The sequence below is a fragment of the Telopea speciosissima genome, chromosome 1, assembly GCF_018873765.1.
Source record: "Telopea speciosissima isolate NSW1024214 ecotype Mountain lineage chromosome 1, Tspe_v1, whole genome shotgun sequence".
NCBI lineage: Eukaryota > Viridiplantae > Streptophyta > Magnoliopsida > Proteales > Proteaceae > Telopea > Telopea speciosissima.
In genome coordinates, this window is record NC_057916.1 from 75,157,229 (window position 1) to 75,177,799 (window position 20,571).

General features: G+C 42.8%; 1 protein-coding gene across 1 annotated transcript in view; it reads right to left on the bottom strand.

Moving 5' to 3' along the window:
* LOC122667673 (BEACH domain-containing protein C2-like) overlaps positions 1-20,571 on the bottom strand; it is a 183,658-nt gene that overhangs the window by 153,625 nt on the left and 9,462 nt on the right. The window contains exons 5-6 of the mRNA XM_043864047.1: positions 17,041-17,145; positions 11,320-11,433 (exon numbers count right to left, since the gene is read on the bottom strand). Of these exons, the coding sequence (XP_043719982.1) occupies positions 11,320-11,433; positions 17,041-17,145 (219 nt within the window). The remainder of the gene's footprint in view (positions 1-11,319; positions 11,434-17,040; positions 17,146-20,571) is intronic.

A 20,571-nucleotide genomic window follows, 5' to 3' on the forward strand; every position in this document is an offset into this window, starting at 1 on the left:
GAGACCCTGCCCAATCAGCATCTGAAAAACCCTCTATCCGCCTATGTCCATGATCACTGTATAGAAGACCACGTCCAGGAGCCTTTTTAAGATAGCGTAAGATATGCACAACTGCCTCCCAGTGAGATGTTTGTGGGGCAGACAAAAATTGACTCACCACACTAATAGGAAAGGCTACACCCGGCCTAGTTATTGTTAGGTAATTTAACTTCCCAACTAACCTCTGATACTTCTCAGGATCAGGTAAAATATCACCATCATCAGCAGTAAGTTTCAAATTGGGATCCATAGGAATATCTAGAGGTTTAGCACCCAACATTCCTGTCTCTAAAAGAAGATCAAGTACATATTTTCGCTATGAGAGCGAAATTCCTTTCTTTAACTGAGCAACTTCCACACCCAAAAAGTACTTCAATTTACCCAGATCCTTAGTCTGAAATTTTTTCTGTAAGTGTACCTTCAAATCTTCAATACCAGAAAGATCATCTCCTGTAATGACTATATCATCTACATAAACCACAAGAAATATTTTCCCTGCACCAGAGTGGCGGAAGAACACAGAATGATCACTACCATAATGTGTCAGCCCAAACTCTAACACTACCTCACAGTAAACCTGCCAAACCAGGCCCTAGGAGACTGTTTCAGCCCATACAGAGACATCTTCAACTTACACACCAAGCCAGACTCCCCCTGAGCAACAAACCCAGGAGGTTGCTCCATATAAACCTCCTCAGTCAAATCTCCGTGTAAAAAAGCATTTATGACATCTAGTTGATACAAAAGCCAATGGTAAGTAGCAGTAAGAGAAATCAAAATGCGAACCGAAGTAAGCTTCGCTACAGGAGAGAAAGTATCAAGTAATCAACCCCATAGACTTGGGCATAGCCCTTTGCAACAAGACGGGCCTTCAAACGAGCCAAGGATCCATCAGGATTCACCTTCACCACATACACCCATTGACAACCAATAGCAGATTTACCTGAGGGTAAGAGCACAAGATCCCAAGTCTGATTCTCTTCCAATGCCAACAATTCCTCATTCATAGCAGCCGTCCAACCAGGACTGGACAATGCTTCTGCAACAGACTTAGGAACAGGATGATTTTTAACAGTTTGTAAACAAGAATGAAAGGTGGAAGACAAACCAGCATAGGAAACAAAGTTAGAAATGGGGTATCGAGTACAAGCCTGAACAACCTTACGATGAGCAATAGGAATATCAAGATCAGAAGGAGGTTCCAAAGGAGTAGTAGTACCTGTCTCAAGATTTTCCGGCAAAGAAGTATATGAGGCAGAACTCGCAGGAGCGGGGGTCCAAGTACATACTTTCCATTGGTGACATTTAAACACAACAGGTGGAGGTGCCGGTGATGAGGCAGCCTGTGGAACAGAGTGAATAATAGACTGAACAATGGAAACGGGAAGATCATCATCCAAGTCAGACACAGTAAAAGATGAACTATCATAGGGAGTAGACTCAAAGAAAGAAACATCAGCAGTAACAAAATATTTCCGCAACTCAAAACAATAACAATGATAACCCTTTTGAGTGCGAGAATACCCAACAAACATACACTTGAGAGATTTAGGATCCAACTTGGAGATACTTGGACGATGATCAAGAATAAAACAAACACTTCCAAATACTCATGGGGGTAAAACAAATAATGGTGTGGAATTCCATGAATACTGGCTTGTCTATGAGACAGAGGCCAAGCCTTTATTTATAACTTCAGAATATTACAAATATGGAATGATTTACTCAATCCTTACCTACCACACCTAACACATTTAACATGTGCATAATGAACCTAGACCCTATAGGTACAAGGACAATATTACCCCTGAACCTATATTACAACACTCCCCCTCAAGTTAGTGCATAGATATCAAACATGCCCAACTTGCTAACAGTAGGAAAGAACAATTTTGTACTGATTCCTTTGGTAAGGATATCAGCTAACTGTTCACTAGACTGAATAAACGGAATACAAATAACTCCTTGTTCAGCTTCTCTTTGATGAAGTGCCCGTCAATCTCAACATGTTTGGTCCGATCATGTTAGACTGGGTTATGAGCAATGCTGATTGCTGACTTGCTGTCACAGTAGAGTCACATAAGAACATCAGCACTCATCCCCAAGTCTTGAAGAAGCCCCTTGAGCCAAAGGAGCTCACAAATACCCTGTGCCATAGCTCGGAATTCAGCTTCAGCACTAAATCGGGCCACAACAGCTTGTTTTTTGCTTCTCCAAGTAGTCAGATTACCTCCAACAAATGTGCAATATCCAGATGTGGACTTCCTATCATCAGGACTACCTGCCCAATCTGCATCAGTGGAAGCCCTCCGGCGGTGTGTAGAGGTGGCAGAGAAAGAGGGAGGGACCTGCGGAGGTGGCGGAAGAAAGGGAGAAGGCCGGCGGTGGTCGGCGGTGGTCGGCGGTGGCTGGCGGTGGGTGCTGATGGATCTCTTTCTTCTATTTCTGGGAAGGGATCCGTTCAGTGCTCCTCCTCTCTCACTCTTTCCTCTGTTTTACATGTTCCTAAGTTTACTACTAACTTGCTGTCCATTAGTAGTCTGACTAAGGATTTGAACTGCAAAGTAATATTTTTTCCAACTCATTGTTTGTTTCAGGATTTGGAAACGGACAATACGATTGCATGTGGCAAGGTGGTTGGTGGTCTGTATGTGCTTGACAGTTCCCGGACAGCATTGACATCCCAGCCAGCATCTTCTAGTTTTGATTCTGCATTGCTCGAGTTAAATAAATGGCATCGTCGTTTGGGCCATCCTCCGATTGGGGTTTTATATACTTTATGTCCTAGTCTGGTAAAACAATGTAATAAACACAACTTTTCTTGTGATGATTGCACTTTAGCAAAGCAAACTCGGAGTATTTTTCCTATTTCAGACAACAGAAGTTTGACTCCTTTTGGTTTAATTCATTCTGATGTTTGGGGCCCTGCCCGTTGTGTTTCAACCTCTGGGTTTCGATGGTTTGTGACGTTTATCGATTGTTTTAGCCGGACGACTTAGGTATATTTGATGCATAGGAAGAGTGATGTGTTCAATTGTTTTATGTTATTCCACAAAATGGTCCAGACCCAGTTCGATGCCAAGGTGAAGATTCTTCGCTCAGATAATGGCAAGGAGTATATAGATGGTGCTTTCCGTTCCTATTTAGACGGCCATGGGATCATACACCAGACTTCTTGTGTTGACACTCCCGCTCAAAATGGAGTGGCTGAACGCAAGAATAGACATCTACTAGGGTAGCTCGTTCACTTATGTTCACCATGTCTATTCCTCCTCGTTTCTGGGGTGATGCCCTGCTTACGCCTGCTTACCTCATCAATCGACTTCCATCTCGTGTCTTGGGTGGCCGCTATCCCTTGGAGATGTTGGTTGGCAAATCCAGCTTTGTGGTGCCCCCAAAAGTGTTTGGCTGTGTTATGTTTGCACGCAATCACCGCGTCCATGGTAAGCTAGATCCCAGAGGATTACGGTGCATTTTTCTTGGTTACTCTCCTACTCAAAAGGGCTATAAATGCTACCATCCTCCTACCAGAAAGGTGCTGGTTACTATGGATGTTGTCTTTCGGGAGTCGGAGGCTTACTTTCCACCGCCGGTACCTCTGCAGGGGGAGACTCCAAGTAATGAAGAGGTCCCGCTGATTGCTCCTTTAGATGTTGAGATACCAACCATTGAAGATGTTTCTATTGAACTAGAGGAGGGAGTTACAAGTCAAGAACAAGAAGTGGGACAGATTGAGCAACCGGTGCAGGGGGAGAGACTAGTGAAACAAAAATATACTCGGGGAACTGATTTTCGTACAGATGGTCCTCGGTACAAAGAGAAAGAAACCACCACTGCTACACCACCTACGCAATCGGCATCTGTTCCTACTCCAAATCCTGCTCCTAGTCATACTTCGAGTAAGCCCACTCTTGATCCTAGTCTTGATTTACCCATTGCTGTTCGCAAACAAAAACGAAGTTGCACTCAGCATCCTATCTCAAACTTTGTGTCCTACAACTCTCTAACTCCTGCCTTTCATGCTTTCATATCCGCTTTGTCCTCTGTCTCTATACCTAACACTTGGCAAGAAGCAATAGCCGAACCAAAATGGAGGAGGCAATGAATGAAGAAATGCTTGCCCTTGCGAAAAATCAGACCTGGGATTTGGTAAGTTGTCCACATGGGAAGAGGCATGTTGGTTGTAAATGGGTCTTTGTTGTTGATGGTTCTGTGGAGAGATACAAGGCGAAATTAATCGCCAAAGGGTTCACTCAAACCCAAGGAATCGATTATCAAGAGACTTTTGCTCCTGTAGCAAAGATGAATACTGTACGGGTCATCATTTCTTGTACTGTAAATCAAGGATGGGAACTTCAACAGCTCGATGTGAAGAATGCCTTCCTACACGGAGACTTGGAAGAAGATGTCTACATGGAGGTACCCCTGGGTTTTACCTCTTTAGAGACTCAAGGGAAAGTGTGCAAGTTAAAGAAGGCCTTGTATGGTCTGAAGCAGTCGCCAAGGGCTTGGTTTGGCCGATTCCACAAAGCTATGATCGCATATGGGTATAAGCAAAGTAATGCAGACCACACATTGTTTGTTAAGAGAGTGGGACAGCAAGTTACCCTTTTGATTGTCTATGTTGATGACATAGTAATTACAGGCAGTGATGCACATGAGATTCAGAAGCTGAAAGCTTATTTGGGCACGAGTTTGAAGTCAAGGATTTGGGCAGATTGAGGTACTTCCTAGGGATTGAGGTTGCTTATTCAGCTAGGGGCATATCTCTCTCTCAAAGGAAATATACCTTGGATTTATTGAAAGAAACAGGGATGCTTGGGTGTAAACCAGCAGATACCCCTCTGGAGCCCAATACACATTTGAAGAGTAAGGAAGGTGAGCCAGTGGAGAAAGGCTGCTATCAGAGGTTAGTGGGTCGATTGATTTATCTCTCACATACCCAGCCAGACATCACCTTTGCTGTAAGCCTTGTCTACCAATACATGCATGATCCTCACTCTTCTCACTTGGAAGCAACATACAGAATTCTCCGTTACCTCAAGTCAGCTCCGGGGAAAGGAGTATTGTTCTCTCCACACTTCCGCCACCTACCGCCAGCCACCAGCACTCAATCCTTACCTACCACACCTAACACATTTAACATGTGCATAATGAACCTAGACACTATAGGTACAAGGACAATATTACCCCTGAACCTATATTACAACAAATGGCATAGAAGGAAACAACAAAGAAAAAGGGAATACCACCATGTAAAACAAAAAAAAAGGCATGCGATTAATGAGATAACAGGAAGTCAAAACAGCATCTGCCTAAAAGGATTTAGGTACTTTCATCTCAAATAAAAAAGAACGAGTAACTTCCATTAAATGTCTATTCTTCCTCTCAGCTACACCATTTTGTTGTGGGGTGTAAGCACAAGACGATTGATGAATAACGCCACGTTGAACCATAAATTCAGAAAAGGGGGCAGAAAAATATTCCTCAGCGTTATCACTACGAAGAATACGCAAAGGAGTCTGAAATTGATTATTGACTTCATTCATAAAAGCACAAAAATTGAGATTAATTCAGAACGACATTTCATTAAATAAAGCAAGGTAACCCTGGAATAGTCATCAACAAAGGTTACAAAGTAACGATAACCCAAAGTAGACACGATAGGGCATGGACCCCATACATCTGAATGAACTAAAGAAAAAGGTTGGTCAGACCGTTTATTGACTCCAGGCGGGTAACTCACACGATGAAGTTTCCCAAACCAATAGGACTCACAATTCAAACTAGGAAGAGACTGAAACTGACTATCCAAAAGCTTTAAACTATCCAATGAAGGACGACCCAAACAACAATGAATCTGGTGGGGTGACGCCACATTGATACACGCCATAGATGAAGTGTCCTCAAGTATGTAAAGTCCCTCCGACTCACGACCTCTACCAATCACCTTCTTCGCCGTAAGATCCTGAAATGCATAAGAATCTGGATTAAAGGTTATAGAACAGTTATGAGATTTGATAAAACGATTAACAAAGAAAAGGTTGAATAGGAAATCAGGCAAGTAGAGAACAGAAGATAAAGACAAAGAAGGTGTAACATGTGCAGTACCAGTACCAGTACCAGTTACGTTAGCTACGGAACCATTAGCTAAAGTAACATTAGACGAAGATTTGTGAAAGGAAGAAAGAATACCTGATACACCAGTCATGTGATCCGATGCCCCTGAATCAATGATCCAGGGACGAGGAGAAGCAGTCGAAATATAGGCAGTAGCATTACCTGTCTGAACAAAGGTGGCGGTTGGAGGCTGGGTTGACTGAGAAATCTGAAATTGTGTAAAGCAGGCATATTCTTCATCAGACATCTTCACAGTCTTACCCTCAGCCTGTAGAGACACAGAAACTGTAGACTCAGTAGTGGCAGCTGAAATTGTTCTTCTCTACCACCACCTCCGCCTCTTATGGAGGCCATAGCCTCCTCATCTAGCATGATAGACGATCACCGAACCATGCACCCTTGAACTCTCTCTATACTGCGCCTTGATCACCACGCCTTCCACTTCATATCTGTCTGCCGCGACTCACAACTCACAATGCCTCCACCGTCAGCCCTTCCTCTCTGTCGGTGTTGCCGCCGCGACAGTAAATCGTCATGCCTTTCTCCACTGGCCTTCTCTCTGCCGGTGCTGCCACCGCGACACCAGGTCGCTGCGCCTCTCATCCGCCGGCCCTCGCTTTGCCCAGCTTCATTACTGCTGTGACCCTCTGGTTGCTACGCCTCCATCAACCGGCCCTTCCTCTGCCGGCGTCGTTACCGCCGCATCACTTATCCGCTGACCTCCTCTGCCCGGCGTCGCTCCATCGCAACCCTCAGGTCGCCATGCCCTCCATCCGCCGGCCCTCTACCCTGGCGTTGCCGCCGCAACCCACAGGTCGCCATCCCGTTTAGCCGCAATCCTTGCTCCGCTTTTTAGTTATCGGGTAGCTTCCCTACCGTGCTTTACCATGGTTGACGATAACACAAGTGTAGCCTCTACGGGTAATACCCCAATGCCCCTTCTTGGACGTTCTGATTCCTCTACTAGGCATTCTAACACTCTCCAACCTGACCCCATCAAGTTGACTGTCCCGAATTATCTCGCATGGTCTCGCGCCTACCTTCTCATTCTTCACGAACATAACTATGTTGGACTTGTTACTGTTAGAGTTTATGTAATACGGGTACTTTAGGAACTAGTTTGTTAACTAGTGGCCTTATATTGTAATTTCTCCTTTTTTTTTACCTTTTATCTCCCTAGGGAGGTGTATGTAATTCCTTTTCCTCCTCGTCTCCTTCCTCTCCTTCTTTGCCATCTGTCTCCTCAGCATCTGGCTGGGCCTCAACCTCTGCCACCTCCTTGGAGGTCTTAGCCATTGCTGGGTCACACTTGGAGAAATTGAAGTTTAGAAGTCATCCAAACGAGGTCCTGAGCCTCCCAAGCAACGAGGATGTAAAAGTCCACGCCCGCCTAGCCAAGTCGTCCATGTAGGCTAAAGAGGTTTTATACTCCTCAACAGCCAGGGCGATAACAGCCTTCTTCTGCTCCACAGCCTCGCCCAACTTCGCCTCAGCCTCCTTCAGTTTTGTCTCAAGTTCCTCCAAGCGTCGCTGGACTGAAGCCTTGGCCCTCCCATATTCCTCCACCTGCACCCTGGCCCGCTGTAGATCACCCCCAAGGGCCTTCTTCTCGGCACCTCAGGCGCCTTTGTCACTCTCGTGCACCTAGATGGTCGTGATTATTTGGTCCTCAAGTTCTTTGTTGTGGGCCACACCGTCCTCGAGAGAGAGGTTGGCACTGTCCCTTTCGGCTACGTGTAGTTGAAGTTGATCCTGGAGATCCAACACCTGGGCATCCTTCTTGAATTCCTCTTGGAGGTGCTTTAGACGGTCGAACTTGTGTCCAATTTATGCCACATGCTACAAGAACAGGGGAACAAGTTAGAAAACAAGTGCCAAATAAAAGCCCAAAGGATGCCTATCACATGGACGAGACTCACCTGAGCGAGAGTACTCCGGCTCCTCAGTACCAAGTCATCGATGGAGCAATTGTCCACCGAGCGACGATCATTGGGAAGATGAATTTCCCGGATCCAGGCATTGCCCATCGTCAACTCATTGAAGACGGAGCAGAAGGTTCTGAGGTCCCACTTAAGGGCAAAAGTTTGAAGGATATCCTCCGCTGGTGTGTGCCTTGGAGGCGGAGGAGTAAAATCTTGTGTCTTCTCCTCGTCCTCACGCAGGAGCGCAGCTGAACAGGTATGATCCCCGGCATGCTGTAACTGACCCTGATCCTCGGAGGATGGAAGAGAGGCGTCAGTCATCCTAATTTCCTGGTCAGTCGGAACGCTGCCCATCTGATCACAAACACTTGAGTGGGGACATCAAAATACCCAACCTCTATCAGATCGATCAGCGGGTTAACAGCTTGCCTCGAGACAGTAGCGGCAGAAGCAACTTCAACAGCGGCCTTCTTGGTTAGGCGCCTCTTTCCTGCTCGGCGTGCAGGTTTCAAGCCTGCTTCTTCCGCACCCCTCTTCTGAGGCTGTGCCACATGCTGTCTAAAAGCTGTCGGGAGCAAGCTTGGATCGACTGACACAGCACATAACAAAGTAATCAATACTAAATCCACAGATTATAAATATTCACGAAAAAAAAAGACAACAAAAAGAAGGCTCACCAGGGGTGAGACAGTGCCGAGCAAGGAAGTTCTCGTCAACTAAGGAATTGGCGTCCAAAGGGAAGCGCATGGCGTGTAGTTTCTCTAAGGTCTCCACATCTGACTCAGAGGCCTGACGTTCAGAGGCGCGACATCTGGCTCAAACCAGAAGTTCCGAGCGGCATGCCTTCAACCCTAAAAGCAAAGAAAAAGTGATGCTTCCAGCCTTTGATGGAAGATGGCAGGCCCATGATGAACTTTATTTTCAAACACTAGCCGACAACAAACCAGCCTCGAGAACTATGGAGGCCACAAATGTGAATAGATGCAAAAAAAGGTTAAAAGAGACCAGTCGTTCAAGGCCAGTCAATAGAGCAACACAGCCAATGATATTCCTATATGAATTGGGAGTAAATTTAGGAGGAGAAAGGTAGTAGTGTGCAAGAACCTCGAACAGAAACTCCTGAACGGGGAACCTAAGCCCTCCGAGGAAGTATTCCTCATAAAGGCAAACTTCCTCCCCGAGCGGATCACACGCGGAGTCCTTTGACCCAGGTTACCCAAGGATAACCGAATCTGGAATATGGAATTTGGTTCTAAAGAAACCTAATTGTTCAGAAGACAATGACATGGTGCTAAAAACATTTTTAGCAGCCCAGCGAGGGAACAGGTCTGCAAAGGCCACGCCAAGCCCCTGAGGGATTGCAGGCATAGGCAGCATGGGCATCCCTACAGGATTCAGGGGCTCACCCCCGGGAACCGCCTCCAGTGGATGGTCAATACCGGCAGAACCAAAAGTTGAGGTTTCGCCGGCAGAACAAGAGGCGGAAGCTCCACCGGCAAAGCCAGAAATAGGAGGGAGGTCAATTATCCTCCCCGAGGGGTATACCTGCCTTAGGGCAGAGGCAATATTCTCCTCCTCAGAGGGCTTACCTCGGCCAGAAGATTCCATGAACAAGGGTTGCAGAGAAACAGAAAAGCAACGAAAGGAAATGCCGAAAAGAAACCTAGGGAGGAGGTCTTACTGGTTAGAAGTACCTGGAGAAGAAGGTTGAACACAGAGGCGGTGACCAGGGACGCGAGGCTCCGACAATATCGAAAAAGCAATGCCTAAACAAAGGAAGCGGATCCTGTGGAGGTTTGGCAGCAAATGGAAAACTTGAGGCAGAAGAAAGAGCACAAAGATGAAGATAAATAAGGAAGGAAGAAGGGTTTTAAACAAAAACCCCAACCAGTCCCATTAGGAAGCATTTAATGCCCCTCAAAAGTCACGCCAAGCATTGAAAAGACGCGAACGATTGAGTTACCACTTTTGTTTCTCCCCTGGTATCGTGAGGCGTACGAGAGGACGTGGTGCACATTCATTCGTCCACCTAACCAGCTCACATCCCACCAAGCAACGCGAGAAATGACAAGTGTCCATCCCATCCTACCCTAGGGTCTGGTGAACAGCGCTATAATAATAATGCCTTATGTGACCCACGTGTCAGAATTCGATGCACCTCCGCCGTTCAATCGAGAGTGGTGGGGGGAGAAATTTCACAAGAAGTCTAACGATTGATCGAGGGCATTGGCTGTTGAAGAAACGTCCACCGCTCGATCGAGAGTGGTGGGGGAGAAATTTAACAAGTCCAATGCTTGATCGAGGGCGTTGGCTGTTCCAGAAACCTCCTCCGCTCAATCGAGAGTGGTGGAGGGAGAGAATTCAAAAAGAAGTCTAACGCACAATTAAGAGCATTGGTTGTTCAAGAATGGTCACCTTGCCACCTTGACAACTATGGTCTAGGCCCCCTCCAACGCCTTGGACAGCCTAGACGCCATGACAACTATGCCAAGGATTATTTGCATTTGCCATTGAGGTTGTACATGTAACTCCAGAGTGGTCATAGCCTCTGCCTTTCAAGCCCTAAAATTGGCAAAGATGCTAATTTGCATAAGCTGGCAGTTGGAAATGAGTGTGCTCTGCTGCCAACAGAGAAAAGGATCACGGCTGGCTTGTGAAAGGAGCATTGCATGATAAAACAAACAAGGATTCTATCTCAACAATCCCAAAATATGTTATGTGCTAATGACTACACCTGCTCATGATAGATAAAATGTGTCCATGCATAAGGCACAAATTGAGTAAGAATGGTCAACAAGCTGCAATGAATTCAAGTGGAAACTGAAGTATGTAAAAGTTTATATATATATATATATATATATATATATATATATAGAGAGAGAGAGAGAGAGAGATAAGGACTAGATGTATCAATGTTGTTTTAATGATATGTAGTTCCCTTCTGTTGAAACAATCAAAGATACATGTTTCTAAGAACAAAAACTAGAGCAAAAGTAACCATCATTTAAACAGTGAACAATGCTCAATGTCCAGCACTTCTCCATGAATTTCAAATTTAAAACTGAAAAGGATTTAACAGAACATTCAAGGTAGTAACCAAACCAGGTACCAAGTCCAAGTAGGAATATGTGAAATTATAACAGATTGAAAAGAGAGACCACCAGAATTAGTGAAAATATTAAAAGGCCAACAGCAAGAGGAAAAAAGCACAAAAATGCAAAGAACAATTAATTCCAACCTTCCAGCCATCCTTCTCTTGCATTGAATGCTCTAACATGATAATGAGGAATTTATGTACAATGTCCTCTATGTTACCAAGGCTTGCACCATTTGAACATTTGGTTGAATCCATCTGCAGGTGTAAGCACTTGAGTTAGTATAACAAGGGGATATATACATATATGTATGGTTAAATATTATTGTCACAAGGATCAGTTACTTTTCTAAACCTCTCAAGGCATATATTCTGCCACATAGACAGAAGATGTGTCCATTCCAATCATTAGATAGAGAGCATATGGCCTAGATTAACCACACGTCAAATTTCGAAGTCTAATACAATGAAAACCCCCTACTATTGGCATGCACCCTGAGTTGGAAATGATGTAGGGATCAAATCAAGGGAAGAGAAGAGAGAAGAGAGGATAGAGGGGAGAAAGGGAAGGAGAAGAAGAAGTTAGTAACAGAAAAATTAGGAGGAAAGTTATTTCCTCTCGCCTATTTGATTCACTAATATGAAAAACAGTAAATTACAACCATCTCCCTAGGGAGGTAAAAGGTAAAACAAGGAAATACAATAAGTAAATAAGACACTAGACTAATGCCCAAACTACTTATTACATAAACTCTAACACTCCCCCTCAAGCTGGAGAATAAATGTCATACATTCCTAGCTTGCATAACAGGGTACTGAACTGATGAGGGATGAGCCCCTTGGTAAAGATGTCTGCTAACTGATCGCCTGTCTTAACAAAAGCAGTATAAATGTATCCTGAGTCAATTTTCTCCTTGATGAAATGGCAGTCCACTTCAATGTGCTTTATTCTGTCATGTTGCACAGGGTTGTGTGCTATGCTAATGGCAGCCTTGTTATCACAATAGAGTCTCATAGGTGCCTCAGTATCAAATCCCAACTCTCGGACCAACCGTCTCAACCATAGAAGTTCACATACTCCATGAGCCATAGCTCTAAATTCTGCCTCTGCACTTGACCGAGCCACAACAGGTTGCTTTTTACTCCTCCATGTGACCATATTACCACTCACAAAAGTACAATAGCCAGATGTAGATTGTCTGCCAAAAACTGAACCAGCCCAATCAGCATCAGTGTAGCCTTCAATTCTCAAATGATTATTCTTGGCAAATAGGAGACCTTTTCCTGGAGAAAGTATCTAAGGATCCGGTAAACAGCATTTAGGTGCCCACTCTTGGGGGCATGCATAAACTAACTCATTACCCCAACTGCATAGGTGATAACTGGGCGAGTCAAAGAGAAATAAATCAATTTCCCTACAAGCCTCTGGTATTTCCCTGCATCAACAAGGGAAGGTCCACAGTCTTCTCCTAGCTTATGATTCTGATCAATAGGAAAGTTTGTTGGTTTGTAACCCAACATCCATGTCTCTTTCAACAAGTCTAGGACAAACTTCTTTTGACATATATTTATTCCCTTCTTAGACCTTGACACTTCAATACCCAAGAAGTACTTTAAGGTACCCAAATTTTTAATCTCAGACTGTTGAACCAAATAGGTCTTCAGCCTAGCTATCTCAGCCCTGTCATTTTCAGTCACTACAATATCATCAACATAGACAATAAGGGTTGTGATGGTACCATTACCTCATCGGGTAAATAAAGTGTGGTCAGCTTGGCTCTAAGAATACCCATTTTTCAAGATGGCCTGTCTAAACCTCTCAAACCAAGCCTTTGGGGACTACTTCAAACCATATAGTGCCTTCTTGAGCAGGCACACTTTCCCTTCAGCTGAGGGACAATTGAAGCCAGGTGGAGTCTACATGTACACTTCCTCTTCTAGATCACCATGGAGGAAAGCGTTCTTCACATCCAACTAATACAATGGCCAATCTTGATTAGGCGCCAAAGATAAAAGAACTCTTATTGAGTTGTGCTTTGCCATAGGAGCAAATGTCTCCTGATAATCGATCCCATACACCTGACTATAGCCTGTAGCCACCAACCGGGCCTTATATCTCTCAACCGTACCATCTGAGCGGTACTTGACAGTGTAGACCCATCTGCATCCAACTGAAACTCCCCCCTGGGAAGATCAACCAGTTTCCAAGTACAGTTCTTCTCAAGGGCTATCATTTCCTCAGACATGGCTTGCTTCCACTTTGGGTCAAGCATGGCCTCAATAACATTTTTTGCGATGGAAATAAAAGAGAGGGCAGCAGTAAAGGCAACACTTGTAGGACAGAGAGCATCATAGGAAACAAACTGGGCTACAAGATTAGTGCAAGCTCTTTTTCCTTTTCTAGTAGCAATGGGAAGGCCTAAATCAGAAGGAAGAGAAGAGATGTTACCTAACTGAGGAGGATGTATCCCAGGATGTGGATCCAAAGAGGGTGTATTATGCAAACCTTCACCTCTTTTGTATTTAATGTTGTAATCTTTCTCATTACCAGAACCATTTTCAACAACAACCCCTTCTTTTTCATTGCTAGCATCATCACCGGAATGAGTATCAGTATCAACAACAGCCCCTTCTTTGTGTTTCTCAATATCAAACAAAAATGGAGAAGTAGGCAAAGGTGGGAGGAAAGGGATAGAGACAGCCTCTTCATTTCCACTATTCTCCCCCTGAAGAGGGTGTTGAGAAGAAGCAAAGAAAGGTATAGATTCAAAGAAGGTAACATCTTTTGAGAAAAGTCGCCTTCGAGAAGAGGGGTGGTAGCACTTATACCCCTTGGTAGAGAAGGAATATCCAAGGAAAATACATTTGAGTACCTTGGGGTCAAGCTTAGACCGAGCACATTTGTTGACATGGACATAGCAGACACACCCAAACACCTTGTGAGGAAGAGAGAAAGCAAAAGTATGAGTAGACAACAAGTCTAAAAGGGATATGGAGCCCAGAAGTTTAGTGGACATGCGATTGATTAAAAAAGAAGCAGTAAGAAGAGCTTCAAACCAAGAAGTTTTTGGAACATGCATGCCAATTAGGAGACTTCTAGTGACTTCCGACAAATGGCGATTTTTCCTTTCAGCCACCCCATTCTGTTGAGGGGTGTCCACACAAGCAACTTATTGGATAATGTCATGATCAGTAAAAAACGGTTGAAGCCCCCCCCATACATATACTCTCCTCCTCTATCAGAACAAACAATTTGAATGCGAGTATGAAACTAGGTATAAATGAGCTGATAAAAATTTTTAAAGGCATCATAGACCTCACTTTTTTGTTTCATCAAAAAGGTACAAGTTGCCCTGGAATAGTCATCAACAAATGAAACAAAATAGCGAAAACCAAACAAAGAAGTAGTGGGGGAAGGCCCCCAAACATTAAAGTGCATAATATGGAAGGGAACAGTAGATCTATTACCCTGATAAGGATAAGGAGAATGAAAATGTTTGGCAAACAAACAGGGTTCACACTGAAACACATGGGAAGAAGGAATGGAAGAAAACAAGTGGGGTAATTTTGTCCTCATAACCCCAAAAGAAGGGTGGCCCTACTGTTGATGCCACAACATCACAGAGTCTACAGTACTGTTGTCATTACGCCCACATGCGTAGGACTGAGCAGTAGGTAAAGTCCCTTTTCCTCACGTCCTCTGCCAATTACCTTCTTTGTCACCAAATCTTGAAAAACACAATGAGATGGACAAAAAGCGACAGAACAATTCAAGGATTTGGTTAGGTGGCTCATAGATAAGGGGTTATATGAAACTGAGGAACATGAAGAACAGAGTCAAGGGAGATAAAAGAAGTGACATGAACACTACCTCTACCAAAAACAGAGGAAAGGGAACCATCAACAACTCTAACCTTGTCCTTACCAGAACAGATAGAGTAGGAGTCATAACACTGAGAAGTGCCAGTCATATGGTCAGTGGCTCCAGAATCAATAATCTATGTAGATCCCATAGGTGCAACCTCAGTCATCAAGGAGCATGCTCTGGCTCCTCCTCTCCTGCTGACATGCATGCCAGGGGGACAGCCATAAAGTATCCAACATCTCTCTCGGGTGTGTCCAGCTTTCCCACAGTGGTCACAGCTGAATCTATCCCTGTCATTCCCTTTGGGTGGAACCGGGTCTCTTCTTCTAACAACTGACATAATGTAAGAACACATGGGAAAAATGGGATGATACCCAAACTCAATGGGGAGTACACACTCTACCCAAACAGAGACAATTCTTCTCAGGAAAGATTTCTCCAAATAACCCCATGTCGATTCACTGATCCGAGACAGGCTAAATAAACACACTTCAAGATGGGAAAACACCCAAAGTCAAAGAAATTCAACATCACCACATTCTTTAAACTATAGCTTCATCACACAACCATTAGAGAAGCTCAAACAACATTCTTTACCAACACCAATCTGTCCCTCTTCAAAAAAAAAGGAAAATCCAGCAAGGAAAGAAAACAGTTCCAGATTTGAACTCCACTCAAATAAACCTTTCAAATGGTAGCAACAGCTTAGGACAACTCAAGGTTCCATATGAGACATTCCACAACCATTTCATAACTGGAAAACATCATATATTGCATTTCAAATGGGGAGTACACTCTACCCAAAGAAACAAACCAACAAGCTAATACACCACCAGCACACAATGAACACCAGTTTCTTGAAGAAAACCAAATCACAAGCTAATACACCACCTTTTGCACCTTAGCCTCATTCCACAGCAACCAACAATACTCAAATAATTCAACTCTTCACTCAACAGCAACTATTCAACACACCACAAGCCATTTTTTATGAAACAAAGAAGCAAACCAGAATCTGGCGGTACCTGTAGGGCTGTAAAAGAATAGACTATGTTCCCATACTGTTTCACTTCACCAACCAAGATCCTAGGAGGTTGAAACAGAACCCCTGGGAACGATTCTAACTGGCCTGGTTTCAGTGCAAATGGTAGTGTGAAATGGTAGAATCGAAAGCAAGAAGGAAGGAGCTGGTGGTAAAGTTGTCTAGGGCTTCTTGTTCTTCAATCGAGCTTCACAGCTCCAAATCTTCATCCTTTATAGCTTGTAGTTCATGATAGAACTCCAATATATCCTCTAAGAGTATTATCTAACATGGTATAGCCTCTATTGGAACCCTCTACTTTTCTAGGGTTCCAAAGAGAGGAGAGAAAAAAAAGGAAGTAGAAGCTTGGTCGACTCTCAAACCTGGAAATTCTCTGATACCAAGTTGGAAATGATGTAGGGATCAAATCAAGGGAAGAGAAGAGAGAAGAGAGGATAGAGGTGAGAAAGGGAAGGAGAAGAAGAAGAAGAAGTTAGCAACCGAAAAATTAGGAGGAGAGTCCTATTTGATTCACTAATATGAAAAACAGTAAATTACAACCATCTCCCTAGGGAGGTAAAAGGTAAAACAAGGAAATACAATAAGTAAATAAGACACTAGACTAATGCCCAAACTACCCTTATTACATAAACTCTAACATCCTGTGCATGTCCATGCATGTGTACCAGTACTCTAGACATTACCGTGTTCTCTCCCAACTCTGAGCAGGAATCAAAGGTTTAGATAGGAAAAACCATGAAAATGAATGGTTTGGATCTGTCTTGTGACTTCTAGAAACATCAGAAACTGTTGTGACACCATAACTACTATAAATATATAATTCATGTATGTATTATATATAGTTCACTACTAAAACTTCATAATTGCAGATTGCTGATCATTTCATGTTTCAAAAGGCACAGCATCTTGGATTGACTGAAAGGGAACATCAGATTGAGGACAGAACCATAGTTTGTACCTCGTAATTGGAAAAAAGAACCTCCAAGATCCACTCTGGCCATGCTTCCATTTTTGTAAGACTGCTTCTGTTTTCTAGATGACTGTATGCCAACAACAAAAGATCCTGAAATCATATAGAAAAGAAGAGTTCAGAAGCTAAATCTTAGAAATTCAAAAGACTATCAGTATTTAAAAAGAGAGAACATTGATTAAAAAAAATAATGATAATAATGATATATTATTTATAAACAAAATTGTGAAACAAACCGATCCACATCTGAATAACATATGCAAACCATACTACAACTTACACGATGACCACCATTTGAAGTCGCCCAAAGAAATATCCCCCTATTCCCTTCATATACTAGGCAAGGTGAAGCAGCATAACCACGGAGAAATTAAGCAAAGAACATGCAATTTCAAACAAGTTTTCAACTTTTTTGATAACCCCCCCCCCCCCCTCTGGCTCTTTTTCTTTACAAGTAGATAATGAATTGCAGAATACAACTCATTGAAATAAAAGAGGAAGTATATTGTTAGGAACTTCCAGTTTAGGAGACCTGTCCAAAAAAAATTCCAGGTTAGGAAGGGAAATTTGGGCAAGTTCAGCATTTACTTGAGACCATATAAAATATTTTCTCATCTAATGACCTATGTAATGCAGGATTTTGGGTTGGAAAATCAAACATTAAAAAGTGTTAACCACTGAAGTGTATCAGAAGAGAAGACTGGGATGGTTCCTTTCTCCTCGAATTTGCTTATGCGTCTCAGAGACACCAAATCTGTTGATCAATTGTTTCTGTTTTACACCTTTTCCAAACAAGTTTGGAACCATTTATTGACCATTGATGCAGATGCAAAGTTTGCTCAAAAGTACATGCACAGGAGGAAGAACCAGTCCAATAACCAGACCTGAAGTCCAATACGGTTCAGCACTTATGGTCCAAGTTTTTGGACCAGTTCTTTGTCTAAAAGTGAACCAACCGTTCAGGCTTGGTTTGGTCCATTATCAGTTCTTATAGATAGTTTCTACTTTTAAGAGAACTTAGGTTGTAAGGAATTGTTGGAATATGTAATCCAGAATACCATGGGGGTATTCTGGTCTTTTTGGGGTAATTTTATTCTTCTTATATTATTAAGTTTATGTCGGCTATGTGGGTTTTAGTCCCACATCGCCTAGTTTAGTCACTTTGTAATTTCTCCTCTATTATAAATAGAGGGGCTTACCTATCAATTAAATAATTCAAGAATTCAAGCATTACAATCAATTCTTCTTCCATCTTCTCTTCTCTCTCAAGTTACTGGTTACAGGTCCTAGGTTTTCTACATGGTATCAAAGCTGTTGTAACCAGTGATTGATTCTCTTCTGGTTTGCAGTTTTGAGAGTCGTTTCAAACGGAGAAACCCTAGTTCATTGAAGGAAAAGAAGAACTAGGGTTTCCTGCCCATTTAATCTTTATAGATTTTTTTAAATCTTCCACGGTCGTTTGTTGGTCTTTACTGGTTCACGCTGAAGATTTATTCAGTGAATATTTCTGGAATCCTTTCTGGTATCGCTACTGCTATCGTTTCTGGTTTTCTGGAGTCGATTGGATTCCTGGTATGATGGCTTGATCTGGAGGTGTTTACAAATAGGATTTCGGCCTGGTTATCCCCTTGGTTTTCGCCGGATTTCCCTCCAGTTTTTGAAAGTGGGTTGGTATAAACCCTCTTCTCTCATGCTATTTTTCTGCCATTGATCGAGTTTGGGGCTGAAGATGACACTGCAGGTGGTGTGGAATTATTTTTCTCCTTAAGCAATTCAGCAGATTTGTGATATTATTGCCCTGGTTTGCTGCTGTGCAATCGAACTCTGGTTTCCTGCTGTGCAATTTTCGACTGGTTGCAGATCACCGCCTGTTCTTCTTCTCGGTTGCGAGGAGGAGAGTTTGGAGTTGTGGTTGGGTTTTGTAAGTTGCTGAATGGGCTCCCGTTCTCTGCTGTTGGCTTTTGTGGTCCGGTGTTTGTTGAGTCCAGAGATTGAAGAAAATACTTCCGCCTCTAATTCACGTTGGAGGTTAGAGATGGTGCTGCTAGCTCTTGGTAGAAGTGCGGCTGGTTCTTGGTTTATCGATTTTCTGTTCTTGATGAGGTATTCTTGTTGAGATCATACACCATGGTGAGTTGCCGTTGCCGCTGCCGCTGGTTCCTCTTCTTCCCTGGTTTCTGCTGCCCAGCTTTCCCTGGATTCTTTGTTGTAAGGTTGAAGACAACCTTCATAAATTGGTTTCTTAAAACCTTATTTTCTTTGAGTTCCGATAATACCCTTCTATTTATCTCTTATTATCTTTAATCCATTTTTTACATTCCTTTCCTAGTTTACCCTTTCTACTAGGGAATTAAATTCTTTTCCAAATCTGTCCCCTTGCTTCATTATTTTCCAATAACCCCTTGAAAATTCTGGTTATTTAACAAATAGCCACTCTCCATAGCCATTATTTTACCAATTGCATCCCATTGCTTTTTGTTTACCAAAACCCCTTGCAAAATTTTGGTTATTACTTTTTAATACATTCCCCTATTTGACTACCCAATTGCTTGAAAATTCTGGTTTATTACCAGTTTGCCCTTTGGCTTGGATTGTATTTAAAAGTGGATTTCCACCAAATTACAGCCATGCCATCCTTTTTACCAACACCGTTCCCTTTCAATAATTCTAATTCCCTTCATATCCCATACCTTTGGTATTTACCCATAACACCTTTGGAAACTTTTGGTAAATTACAATTTTGCCATTCCTTCCTTTTTAATTACCCATAGCACTTTTAGAAAATTCTAGAATATTATGTTTTTGCCCTATCTTTTACATTATCTCTGTTATGTCCACGTGTACTACACATGAGGGGGGGATTATGTACAGTACACCTGCAGACATTGTAGAAGCAGAACTTGCAGGAACACTGGGTGCAAAGCATAGAAGATCAAAGTTTTCCCCATTGCCAATGGGTAACTACTTTGTTATTGGGTTGAATTTGCCATAAGGGGGAGATTGAAGTATTGAAGTATTGAAAATATTTGGTTGTTGCCTATTTGAGGACTTTTGATTGGGTTGATACAGTTTTTTTTCGCTGCCTGATTCAGTTTGTTTTCGCTGCTTGTTGCTCTAGTTATTTCACTTCAAGATTCTATGTCACTATGACAATCTGAGATTCATCACTGGATAGCTATTGAAGATCGTTGAAAGCTGCCTTTTTTGGAAGACATTCCAGTCCCGGTTTGCTGATCAAGTCTATCCAAGTTTTGAAGATCTATTTTTTCAAGTTCTTGAAGGTTTATTTGGGAACTGCATTCATATGTCAAGCTGGATTCTGCTGCACCTTAGTTTTTTCCCATTTTGTTCAAGTTGGGCATTAGTACCTTGTATGCGCTTGAGGGGGAGTGTTAGCATTATTATGGAGTTCTTTTTTTATTTAGTTCAAGCTGGATTTTTCTTCTTCTCTTATTTGTATAATCCAGCTTTAGGGGGAGTGTTGGAATATGTAATCCAGAATACCATGGGGGTATTCTG